Genomic DNA, 12,823 nt, shown 5'->3' on the forward strand with positions numbered 1-12,823 from the left:
TAAAGAAAATATATTGTAATACAGAAACACAAACCACTCTCTGATCTGCCTTTGTGTAGCCCCTGCCTCACCCTTTAAGATCTTCTGCCTCTACTTCTTCCCATGTTCTCTGTGTTACTTCTGACATCATCTTGTTTCTGAACCTAGCGTGCAAAGTACCCTTCCTGTCTACCTGCCTGTTTCTTTTTTTCTGTGGACGAACTTCCTAGATAAGATTTTGAATCAGCCCTCAGACTCTGGCAAATGTCCTGCACTATATCTATCATGGCTTCCTTCCTCCAGAATGGTATCATCCTGCCAATTCATATAGTGCCCCCAGACATTGCAGTGCTTTGTATCTGCATAAACAAGGTCCTGCGAGGTTCCATTTTTAAACTAGGTTTGATTCGTGTATTTGTTTATTGCATTTCTGTCCCACCTTTTCCTCCAAGGAGCTCAAGGTGGTGTATGGTCCCCCTCTTCTCATTTAATCTGTCAGGCGGGTTAGGCTGAGAGGCAGTCAGTGGCCCAAGGTCACCTTGTGAGCTTCATGACCACGTGGGGATTGGAACCCTGGTCTCCCAGCTCCTAGTCCAGCACTCTAACCACTACACCACAGTGGGTGAAAATGCTTGTCATGTATGCACAGACATACATGTCTCTCTGTATGTATAAATAGCATTGGGGGGAAAGGTTCATGGGGAAACTTTTTACATTTTGTGAGTTATCAAAATGAAACTCTTGGAGAAGCACAAAGTCAGTGCAATCATGAGTAACTGTATTAGGGGATAGTTGGTAAGTACTAGCACTACATTTCCCAAGATGCAGTGGGGCAAGCACCTCCTGTAAGTCAAACCTTCTTTCTAAACAGACTCTTTTGCAACTTCTCCAGCAGAAAGATTGCCAGTAAGTGGTGAGAAGAGGAAGGCATGGGGCAGAGATACCGGGTCCGAGCTGTGAAGTGTCAGCTGCTGGTGGCCAGCTTCTTTGTGATGGTAAGAGATTGTGCAGGAAAAAAAACGCCAATTTGTTATTAGATGTGGGAATTTAATTTCATAAAGAAAACAATAGAATGTAATTTTTAAAATAGATACTGGGAGCGTGTAGTTAAACTGCAAGACTTAACAATGTGTCTCGGGGGTCTTATCAATCCTTTACAGCACTGCTGGCTCTTATCCGTAGGTTTGTGGTTTCTCCATTTGTCTTTCTAAATGTGGTGAGAAAAGCCCTTGAGAAATGTCACACCAGCAGATGTTGCAGCCTTAACACAGTTGCTAAGAAAGAAAAGTTAATTTAATATGCTGAATAAGCAGTTAAATTATTTACCTTTTTTAAAAAAAAATGTTGTGAAAGGATAGTATATCAACTGTTTCTGAAGTAAGCCTCGTTTCTGATATCTTGGAAGATAAAGCTCTGGAAAGGCATTTATTTTGGACAGAGAGCCCTCTGTCTTCTTCTTTTAGATATTATATTTCATATCATTAGTGGAAGTATTTGAGAATTTGTCACTGGTGCAATAAAATTCACCCTGCAGGGCTGCAGCTTGGACTGTGAGTGAGCACACCTCTCTGCAAAGCCTTCTGCTGTGAGTTGTGTTGGGGACTAAGAGTTAAGAAGCTGCAAGGGGTTGAGGTCCTATTTCACCTCAAGGGCTCATCTTCCTTCTGTCGACTGGGGTGGGTCCCATTGGTTGCCTCCGTTGTCCTAGCTCACTTTGGCGTCAGCGTGATGATTCAGAGGCCTGCGGCCGCGACTGAAATTATGCAAGGCAGCCGATCGGAGCTACTTCCCATTTTCGCTTTATTCAACTGGCCAGTGTGCTCCCCTTGTTGCCCTCTACCTTCACTTGCTGTAGTACTGCGATGGCAAGCCAGAGAACAGCCCCAGCTTTGACTACTGTGAAGTCAGACCCCATCTCTTTACCTGACACCTCAGGCGATGCAATTGAAGGTTCCTTTTCCTTTGCCCTGCAATTTTCCTTTTACCTCAAGTGAAGACATTGCTGGCTGTTGAAGTAAATCTATTTTGATCTGGGACGCTGCTGTGTTTTTACATGCTGTTTGATCGATTCTATTCTGATTGTACGAAGGAAACTATATAATGTGGATGAGGACGATTACGGTAAATATTTGTATCCACTCTTCTGCTCACAGGCCACCCAGAGCAGCTTACAATGTAGACAAATTAGCAACAACATCAGGGCAGCAACAACAACAACACTAATAAGCAGCAGTCACGACACACATAAGTTTCAAACAGAAATCGAGCATCAAAAGCTCATTGAATTTTTTAAAAAAATCTTTTCAGGTGCTTTTAGATTTCTTTATTGGATTCTTTCCCCTTGGAGTTTAGTAATTGGCAATGGCTAAACTGGGGGCCTCAGCCTTTTGGGGCCTGGGGACACATTTGGAAATCAAATAAACTAGCACAAGCACCACAAGAACAACCATTTGACAGAAGAAAAACTGGAGGTTCTCAGAGCACCACCACCACCACCCACAACCAGGCAGAACACCCACACAGACCCAAAAATGATCAACCCATGCCCTGCAAAGCAGGCACTCCTCCCTAAAAAAAACTCATTTTAATTTTTTTCTTTTTGAAAGGAGGAACAAGGAACCGTAGCAGGCACCAAAAGTGTGTCTGAGAGCACCACGCACCCCATGGCTAAACTATATGCACTAGAGTAGCTTTAGAGCCTATTTTAAAACCTTGTACATACAGAATAATATGAAATGTGCCAAAAGGTCATAGCTGTTGCCCAATTTGTGTGCTTTCCCTTCTGTTCCAACCCGCCCCCCTTGACTTCCTCTCTCTTTTCAGGTGCTTGGGGTCTCCCTCACCATACTGACCATTATCACCTACTATGGGAAGCACTTCACGGTCATCAGTGAGGTCTCTTTGGAGGCGAACCTCTACAAAAGAACTTTGCTTCACCGTGGAGGCAAGTGCTGGGCACTGGATTCAAGATTTCTATATCTTGTTGTAAGAAACAGCTAAAACTGGCCAGTTTAGCTGCTTAAGTGGGGGTTTGTTTGGATTCATATCTCCTTGCCCTTCCTCCCCTCCCCCCCCCCCCCACGTTATTAAGGTTATTACATAACTTTAATGGAATCGTTGGCATGAAACTCAAGGTAGCACCAAGGCAGTGGTTCTGTTAGCACAAGCAGTTCTGTTTGTCTCATGGGAAGACCCCCTTCTCCACACCCTGCAAGTCGTTCTGAGGGTTCCCCTGACCCTCCAGAACAAATTTGGGGATGTTTGGGGAGTGAGTAGAGGGGGAGAGCGGGGGAAACCCCATGGTACTAGTAGGAATTCTTGTGCTGGTTTCCACCAGCAGAATGGCTTTATTTTCCTGATGTGGATGGAATTCTAGATCCTATATTTTTGGCCTCAGCCATTTTTATAGTTGCAAGTTTGTTATTTGTGATATAGGCCATAACATTGAAATGGCTGCATAGGAGAAGGGTTAACCTAAAACAAGCAGTTCAAAATTATTATTAAGAGAAAGAAAAGAATAACTTAAAAGGGGAGTAATGTGGGAAATGCAGTATAAAAAACTGAAATTAAAGAAGCAACCACAAAAGGGGGGGGGGGGTCAAATGTATAACTGTATTGGATTATTTGTGAGTTCTGTGTTTGGTATTGGTATGCTTATAAACTTTGGAAAAAACAAAAAAACCAACTTTAACAGTCCCGAGGACTCCAAAATGAAAGAAAGCCACATGTGGTGAGAATTAGATATGGGGTATGAGGTGTCTTGTACACAGAAAATTGGGGATGGTAGCGCCTATAATCTCTGGAGTTTCCCCTTCCATATATCATTTCTGAGCATCAGTGTTCCTCTGCTCAAGACCATAGGATGGTGACAACTAAATTTCCATCTCTTCACTGGAAGATTGATAATTGCGCTGGCAACCTCTTGGCTTACCTGCCTCACGTAAAGATTATTGTAATCAGCCCTGAGAGTTTGTTTCTTACACACAAAGGCAGGGCAACATTGTTTTCAAGGGGAAAATACCAAATAGTCCCTTCATACAACTGCTAGAATCCAGCTGCTTCAGAAAATACTGCTTCGGAAAACTCCTTGGCTGCAGAACAGCCTTGCTTACAAGACGTTGGTTGAAGGAAAGTCTTGCTGTAATATAGATTTCAACTTTGGGAAGGTTCCTGCCTACAACTGGATAGTCAGAATTGAGCGGAGAACTTCTTACATTGACGATATTTTGGCCTACTCACGTGTACATCTCCCTTTCCTCAGTTTTTTTTGCTGGGATATGCCTGAGCATCCTTCTGATCGTTGCTGCCCTACTGAGTGTTGTTGCCACAGTGAGAGAACTGGAGAGTGCCATGGCAGCGGTAAGTAGGGGCACAGCATGGGTCTGAACTGGGGACTGGGTCCCCAGATGCTGTTGGAAATAGAGGGGTGGACTAGGCAGGCCTTAGGTCTGTTTCGACAGGCCTCTTCTTGTGCTCTTATGGAGTAAGAGATGCTGCAAGCTGCTTACCCTACAACTCATTGAAAGTGTTGCGTGCACCCCAGACTCTGAACACTAAGAGATTCCAGTGCTTACCCAGGGTTTAGTTTGCTTGGAATGAAAGGTCAGTGGAGACTGTGGTGCCCTTGGGATTTATGGTTTTATTTACACAGATATACAACCTGGGTGTAGGATGAAAAGGCACACAATATTAACATCCCAACAGCTCTTCCTTCTCCATTAGTCACGGCTTTGGATGCAAAGACCATAGCATTGACCCAGTCTTTCCCTGGTTGTGGGGTCTATCATTGTTCTCTTAAGTTTGTTTAAAAGAGTAAGAAAGAGAGATACCTCTACTTACGGACGTGATCTGTTCCGGGGTGCCATTCACACCCTGAAAGGTCCGTGCGCGTGACGTGTAACGTGATAGAGTGATCTGTGCATGCGCAAAGCACGCACATTGCTAAGCAGCAAACCCGGAAGTAAACACTTCCAAGTTTGCCGCATTCATAACATGAAAAAACTCAACATGAAGCAAATGCAACTCGAGGTATGACTGTATAAGGGTTTTAAATTGTGCACAGGAGACATAGCAAACGATGCAGCCTGTAATTTTTTACACTGTCTTTATCAGCACAAATGTGTTGCACCAGATAGGAGTGTTATCAATGAAACTGGACAATTGGAGATAGGCATACTATCCATTTTCACATACCCTAAGACAATCTGATATCAGGAATGGCCCAGTGCAGCCTCTGACGTACATAACAGAGCAAGATACAGAGGCCATCTCATGCAAAGAGATGCTTCTGGCCTGATAGGCTGTGCTGCTGTTTCTCACATCTAGCGCCTCCAAAGCAGCACACGAGTGGAACTTCCATCTCACAACCCGATAGGCATATATGTGGCACTTTCAAGCATGTATAGCACAGCAGGGGGAGGGTACCCAGAGACTGGGCTTGGGATGGAATTAAACCTAAGCAGGGCCAGCCTGCCCATGAGGCAGGGTGAGGCAACCGTATCACATGGGAGAAGCCCAAGAAGCAGTACCCTACTGCTTCCGGCAAGATCTCGCGAGATCTTGCCAAACTCTCATGTGATCTTGCAGAGTGGAACACGCTGACACCACCGCTACATCCCTTGTGATTCCCGGCAACTGGCATTCAGAGGCATTCCACCTCTGGCATTAGAGGAAGAACAAAGCCATTGCAGTAGAATTCCTGTCCCCCACCCCTGCATACTGTACCTGTCCACTTCCTCTGAAAAGGAAAAACATTATATATAGAAATCTGCCCTCAGATGATGGCATGCAACCAGTAGTAAAGCAGGCCTAATATAATTAGATTTTCAGAAAGTGTTGGTGCCTACTGTCTGAGTGGAGAAAGCATTTGTCTTTTGCTTTTCTCAGAGCGGGAAGTCAGGGAAAGCCCTGAATGTTATTGATTCCATTGGTTTTTTTCGCTGCAGTGGAATATCCAAATGCACCTGAAATGTTAGTTAATTGGAGCATGTTCACTTCTTTCATTCAGCATTGTCCAAAGGACTTGCGTTAGTAAATATAATTCTGGCTTGCAGAGATAGGAATGACTAAGACTGTTGATGTCTTGGCCCCAGGTTACTTGAGCCGGGGGGTGGAAATAGAAACCATATTGCATTGCTTCCAGATTGCCTGTTTGCTGAGCATTCATTCTACTTTGTTTGAAGGAAGGTTATACTGTGTCACATCAATCAATTGCTACTGCACCCTCCCCAGTGCATTCCCCAATCACTTTCCTTACTGCAAAAGATTTGAGGTTGCTTTTTTTAAAGCAGGCTTGCTGCACAAGGGCACTAAAGCCACTTTGTGTAGCCTAAATGTTCTGGCATATGTCTGAAGAATAAGCTAGCATCCTCTTTGCAGCCATAGGAGAGCTCAGTTAATACCACTTCCTAGATTCCCCCTCTCCTCTTTGCCCAGATGTTGTCACTGTCATATATGGGCAGAGTGAGGGGATCAGTGTCATAGAGGGCCCTTCTATTTCCACAGTCATAGTGAGTTGGATGCATCTAACCCGGTAGCTGATTTTTTTTCAAGGTATGCTTCACACTCACTAACCCACCTTGGTTATCACTAGTGTAAATACACCACAGACTCTTAATAGCTAGAACATTCTCCCCCAACACCAACATGATGCCACCTTTCTCTGTTCCCAAATCAAAACCTACTTCAGGCATAGGCAAACTCTACCCTCCAGATGTTTTGGGACTACAACTCCAATGATCCCTAGCTAACAGGACCAGTGGTCAGGGATGATGGGAATTGGAGAGCTGAGTTTGCCTATGCCTGACCTACTTCTTCCAGTAAAACATTCACTTAAACTGGGAATGGGGAACATGTGTCCCTCCAGATGCCATTGGACTACAACTCCCATCATCCTTGACTGTTTTCCTTGCTGTCTGGGACTGATGGGAGTTGGAGCCCAGCAACATCTAGAGAGCCATGGGTTCCCCATTCATTAACTTAAACCTTTAGTCCTCCTCTTCAACAGGCTGCTGTCTCTGTGTGTGCCTGCATATTCATCACTTGTTTTATATTCCTCTCTCCTTCCCTTCTTTCTGTTTATGTTACTCTGCACAGCACGATTCTCACTGATGGTGCTGTATAAACAGATGATCCCAAATAATCTATGTGGAAAAAGGGAAATCAGGCCCATATTACTAGACATGATATTCACTGTTATACCACTAGAGGGCACATAGTTCCTTTCAATTAAAACACACTCCTCAGACTAACCACATTTTCCTGCACTGAATGGTGTTCACCGTTTCGGCTTGTAGAGTCAAGTAGTTTAAATATGTTGCATTTTGCCGATCCGGTAAACAATGTTCTCTTAAGTCCTGTGCAGTGAAGCCTTCTGGGTGCAGCACATGCATGAGGGAAGAGGCAGGTTGGATGCTGGATGGGATTATATGTGAGGGGGAAAGAGGACAGGGGCTGGACAGGGTTGTGCTTGGCAATGATGAGAGAGAAATGAGAGAGAGAGAGAGAGAAGGTGGAGGGACAGAAAGAGGTGGAGTGAGAAAGGTGGGAAAGAGGAGGTAGGGGTGTGATGGGGTAGCATAGAAAGTCAGGGAACAAAAACAGGAAAAGGTGGAATGGGTGATATGCTTTGTGGAGCAGATTGCCAAGGTGGTACCCTCCCATTTGCCCCAGACAGCAGGACTAATAGTCAGGGAAGATGGGGGATGTAGTCTAAAACATCTGGAGCACACCACATTGGCATCTCCTGTTGTAGAGCATGCAGCCCGCCTAGGGAAGGCCACCGACTGAAGGGCAAGGTAGGTGAGCGAGATCGTTGCTTCATATGTGTGCTGGGATTTACTAGCCAGCAGGCCTCATATATTTTGATCTTGCTTCATTTGTGCAGCTGTCAGTAGGCATCGCAGCTGCTCTTTATAGCAGTGGTTTGCATTCTGTCGAGCCAGCAAAGATGCTATGAGCACTGAACCGCCTGCTTCATAGATGTAGGGATAGCTGTGTGAAACTGCAGTAGTGGAAACCTCAGTCGCAGCACTACAGCTCAGTTGGTTAGAGCTCTGTTGGTAACACCAAGGTCCCAGGTTCATTCTCCACAACTACATATTTATGCATTGCAGGGGTTTGTCTTAGATGATCCTCAAAGTCCCTCTTCCAACTGTATGATCTATTCTAATTGCCTTCTGTTTCTCTTAGGTTTTTTTCTGTTTCGGAGTGGTTTTCTGTGCATCGGTAAAGGCCACGTATTGGTCAATTACTAACGGTATTGTGGTAAGTACAGCTTCGTGATGAAACAGCAGGGAAAGTGCTACATGGTTGAAACACAGCAATATTGCTGGTCTCAAAATGGCGGTGAAAGATGATGGGGTTTGTAATCCTGCAGCAGCTGGAGAGCCCCCCCAGGAGTAGGAGGTGCCTGGAGGAGAGAAGGCACGTCAGCTGCAATGCCACTTGAGCAGCCTAAAATAGGGGCCCATATCCAGCGGTCCTCATTGTCCACCAACCCCTGAGTATCAGAATCAGTGACCAATGTGAGAGGGTGGAGGGGAACTAAAAAAAGTTTATCTTCCATTGGTGAATTTTAGCCCGTACATCCCTAGATCAGAGCTATGTTTTTCTTTTCTCAAAGGATGCTTGATGCGTGTAAAGCACTGAATCCAAAAAGGTTAAATATGCTTGCTTCAGCTGCTTCAAATCACATATCTATCCACCGTGGTGAAATTGCATCTATAGAGAGGTGCTGGGAGCTCTCTGTTGTGTGTTAGCAGTCTGATCCCATAGCCAGATAAATGGCAAGTTCTTTCCTTTCAGCAGAGCGAAATCCTAAAGTATATTTGCTTGATAGTGAATCTCATTGAAAACTCCTGGGACTCACTTCCAAGCAAACATGTAGAATGTGAGTGTGTCCGGATGCGCCTGAAACTGACAATTCAAATGCATCTTTTGAAAGAGTATCAACACGCCACTGAAATACCTTATGCTAATAAATAGTTCAGAAAGAAATGGTTCACAAATCAGTGGTTCACAATCACCTTTCTGGTTCAGTACTAAAATAGGATTGGTGGCGATACTAAAATAGATCTCCATCTCCAGATCCATGTTCCTTGCCACAATTGGTAGCCGAAAGCATGACAGATCTAGTATTACTCAGGCATTTTATGTGTTGCTAAGTAGCAAGCTGCACTTTAGAGATAAGGCTGTGGCCAGCTGTGTGGTTGACAAGAGTTATCAGGATAAATACAAGGTGTAAAGAAGCTATGTCCATGTGTTCACAGCAGAAGACAGGATCCCACAAAGCTCTGCTTGTATGCTGTCATTGCCTGTAAACGCTTACAAATAAACGAAAACTGGCCCAGAATTTTAATGCTGTTGCAGGAATATATAAACACAGGCTCTGCATGCAGGAAAAATATGTTCCATGGTATGTCGACCACAGCAAACTATGGCAAGTTCTTAAAGAAATGGGAGTGCCTGATCACCTCATCTGTCTCCTGAGAAATCTCTACATGGGACAAGAAGCTACAGTTAGAACTGGATATGGAACAACTGATTGGTTCAAAATTGGAAAAGGAGTACGACAAGGCTGTCTCCCTGCTTATTTAACTTATATGCAGAATTCATCATGCGAAAGGCTGGGCTGGATGAATCCCAAACCGGAATTAAGATTGCCGGAAGAAATATCAACAACCTCAGATATGCAAATGACACAACCTTGATGGCAGAAAGTGAGGAGGAATTAAAGAACCTTTTAATGAGGGTGAAAGAGGAGAGTGCAAAATATGGTTTGAAGCTCAACATCAAAAAAACTAAGATCATGGCCACTTGTCCCATCACCTCCTGGCAAATAGAAGGGGAAGAAATGGAAGCAGTGAGAGATTTTACTTTCTTGGGCTCCATGATCACTGCAGATGGTGACAGCAGTCAATAAATTAAAAGACACCTTCTTGGGAGAAAAGCGACGACAAACCTAAACAGCATCTTAAAAAGCAGAGACATCACCTTGCCGACAAAGGTCCATTTGGTTAAAGCTATGGTTTTCCCAGTAGTGATGTATGAAAGTGAAAGCTGGACCATAAAGAAGGCTGATCGCTGAAGAATTGATGCTTTTGAATTATGGTGCTGGAGGAGACGCTTGAGAGTCCCATGGACTGCAAGAAGATCCAGCCTATCCATTCTGAAGGAAATCAGCCCTGAGTGCTCACTGGAAGGACAGATTGTGAAGCTGAGGCTCCAATACTTTGGCCACCTCATGAGAAGAGAAGACTCCCTGGAAAAGACCCTGATGTTGGGAAAGATGGAGGGCACAAGGAGAAGGGGACGACAGAGGACGAGATGGTTGGACAGTGTTCTCGAAGCTACCAGCATGAATTTGACCAAACTGTGGGAGGCAGTGGAAGACAGGAGTGCCTGGCGTGCTCTGGTCCATGGGGTCACGAAGAATCGGACACGACTAAACGACCAACAACAACATGTTGACACAATGCCAAGCCACTGGGAGAGACCTTCCACAGCTTCAGAAGCATGGCCCTATTAAGATGCTGATGGCATGTGCCCATCTCCACTTTTGCATGGTAACAAGAAGTTGGCTGAGGGGTATTAAAAACAAACAAACATTGAAACTGGATTTTTAAAAAGGCAATTGTTCGATACTAGATGGTATGTGCTCCATTTTTGGAATGTGGGCTGGGGAACTGGAAGTTGCATTCAGTCAATCAACAGTACATGAGACAAAAATCTGGGCAAACGCGGGGACCCCAAAGATATGAAAAGCAGGTTCCACTAAAAGAGAGAGTCGCTCAAAATGCTTGGATTCTTCACTCAGAACTAGGGCAAGAGGACTTGTAGGGGAAAGCAGCCAGTGGAAGGAGCACTCTCCTAGAAATAGGCTAATTAGGTGAACAAATCATCTAAATATCAGGAATCACCTGCATCTTCCATCAGACAACAATGAGGCCCTCCTCCCTTTCAAATGCTTGAGCAAAAGTATGATCCTTTGACTGCCCCAAAATAGGTGTGTCCACTTCTTACTGCGCTGGGATCTCCGATGGACTGTCTGACATTGTGCTGTGATTAATCCCTGGCGAGTCTACAGAAGCTTCTGAAATACTGTAATGAATGAGATATTGCCTTCAGAGCTGTTGTGCTCGATTCTAGTGGCAGTCCAGATGGAAAGCACATGGGATTGCTGAATATTAAAACAACAAGCAAACAGATGATCTGGCATCCCAGCTAATAATCCATCTCTCGCTGACAGCTGCTAATATGGAGAGCTTTTTGTAAGCCATTGCTTGAGTATCTAATAGCGGCTGTTTTGGCCTATACAAGCAGTGTTCTGCCACAAGGGAATTACTTATCAGAAAGCACTCTAACTTAATAGATTATGAAGCGCTCCATTTATCTAGGATAAGAAAGTTACGCCTTAAATCCAACTGCATTCAATAATGCTGTTCCTCAGTTGGTGATAGCTAAGGTCAGTGGATTCACCTTATATATTCCACTCCTATATTTACCTGTCCATACAGGTACAGATGGGTCGAATGGAACAATTACATTTGCAGGAAATCAGTCCAGCATTGCTGGTGGTTTATGCTTGGCTTTATCTTTAGGTTTTTTTGGTAACTTTTGTGTTTCTTTGTCTTTTAAGCCAGTGGTTCTCAAACTTGGGGGTAAATTATAGTTTGCAGAGTGAGAGCAATGTTTTCTAGGAGGCAGCAGGCAGAGCTAGATACATTTTCCTCCCAACTAAGGTTGAGCATTGCAGTCATTAAAACTGTTATGTTTACTACTGAAGATTTAGAGAAGGATGGGACATATGGGAGCTTTTGTTCACAGCACCTCCTCCCTCTTCTGCATACTTCCCTGAGAGGCTGGTTTTAGGAGAGAGATGGTTGGACAATGTTCTCGAAGCTACAAGCATGAGTCTGACTAAACTGCGGGAGGCAGTGGAAGACAGGAGTGCCTGGCGTGCTCTGGTCCATGGGGTCACGAAGAGTCGGACACGACTAAACAACTAAACAACAACAACAGATACCCTCTTCTGATGCCCATGTCGAACTACTGTCCCTGCCCCTAAATTGCATACATAAACAGACTGCATGTACACAGTTTCAGTGCACTCACCTCCTGAAGGGATGGTTTTGGGGGTCAGGAAGGTCAGATAGTAGGGCAGGTCTAGCACTCCCAGTCAGCCACTGGGAGTGAGGAGGGTGCTCACCGGCCTGACTTGACCATGCCACCATTCACCACTCTCCCTGCCAGGCCCCCAGATGCATTTTAATGGTGGACAGCAGTGACAACTGAAGGCAAATCCATTTCCCATCTGCAGTGGCTGCTTGCCATTTCAAGTTGCCCAAAATGTAATGCCCCAATTGATAGATCTATGAAATTTATTTGTTTCCTAGCTCTGTACACTGGGTGGGGGGGGGTGGGTTCTCCACAGGCCATAACACACACTAGCCCTGGAATGTGCTCTCTCTCTCTCTCCCTCTCTCCTCTCTGTCTTTCTGTCTATCTGACACTCTGACACTCCATCTCTGTAGGCTGCTTGAAATTAGGGATGCATTAAATCAGGCCAAGGGGATGCAGAGGACATGCAGAAGACACACCACAGCTTCCCACATGCTGCAGGTTGGCATGGGCAAGTACATCTGTTTTGGTTTCAGTCTCTCATTCTTCCAGTCTTAAATTTACTTCTTCATATTTCCACATCCATTTGCATTTTTAAAATAATAATAATAAAACCTCGTGAAAATTCACTAGCATTTTAGTGTGAATTTCCCTTAATTCCCCAATATAATGCATTATTTATGTTATTTCCACTAACATATGCATTTTATTGCACATTTTTAAT

General features: G+C 44.5%; 1 protein-coding gene across 1 annotated transcript in view; it reads left to right on the forward strand.

Annotated features, from left to right (window-relative positions):
• The window catches only part of TSPAN32 (tetraspanin 32), a 40,694-nt gene that overhangs the window by 6,002 nt on the left and 21,869 nt on the right, over positions 1–12,823 (forward strand). Inside the window, exons 2-5 of the mRNA XM_083425736.1 lie at positions 872–974; positions 2,803–2,923; positions 4,241–4,338; positions 8,170–8,244. Coding sequence (XP_083281862.1) covers positions 909–974; positions 2,803–2,923; positions 4,241–4,338; positions 8,170–8,244 — 360 coding nt within the window. The 5' untranslated portion in view covers positions 872–908. The remainder of the gene's footprint in view (positions 1–871; positions 975–2,802; positions 2,924–4,240; positions 4,339–8,169; positions 8,245–12,823) is intronic.

The sequence above is a fragment of the Podarcis tiliguerta genome (assembly GCF_965153285.1).
Source record: "Podarcis tiliguerta genome assembly, chromosome: 1".
Lineage (NCBI taxonomy): Eukaryota > Metazoa > Chordata > Lepidosauria > Squamata > Lacertidae > Podarcis > Podarcis tiliguerta.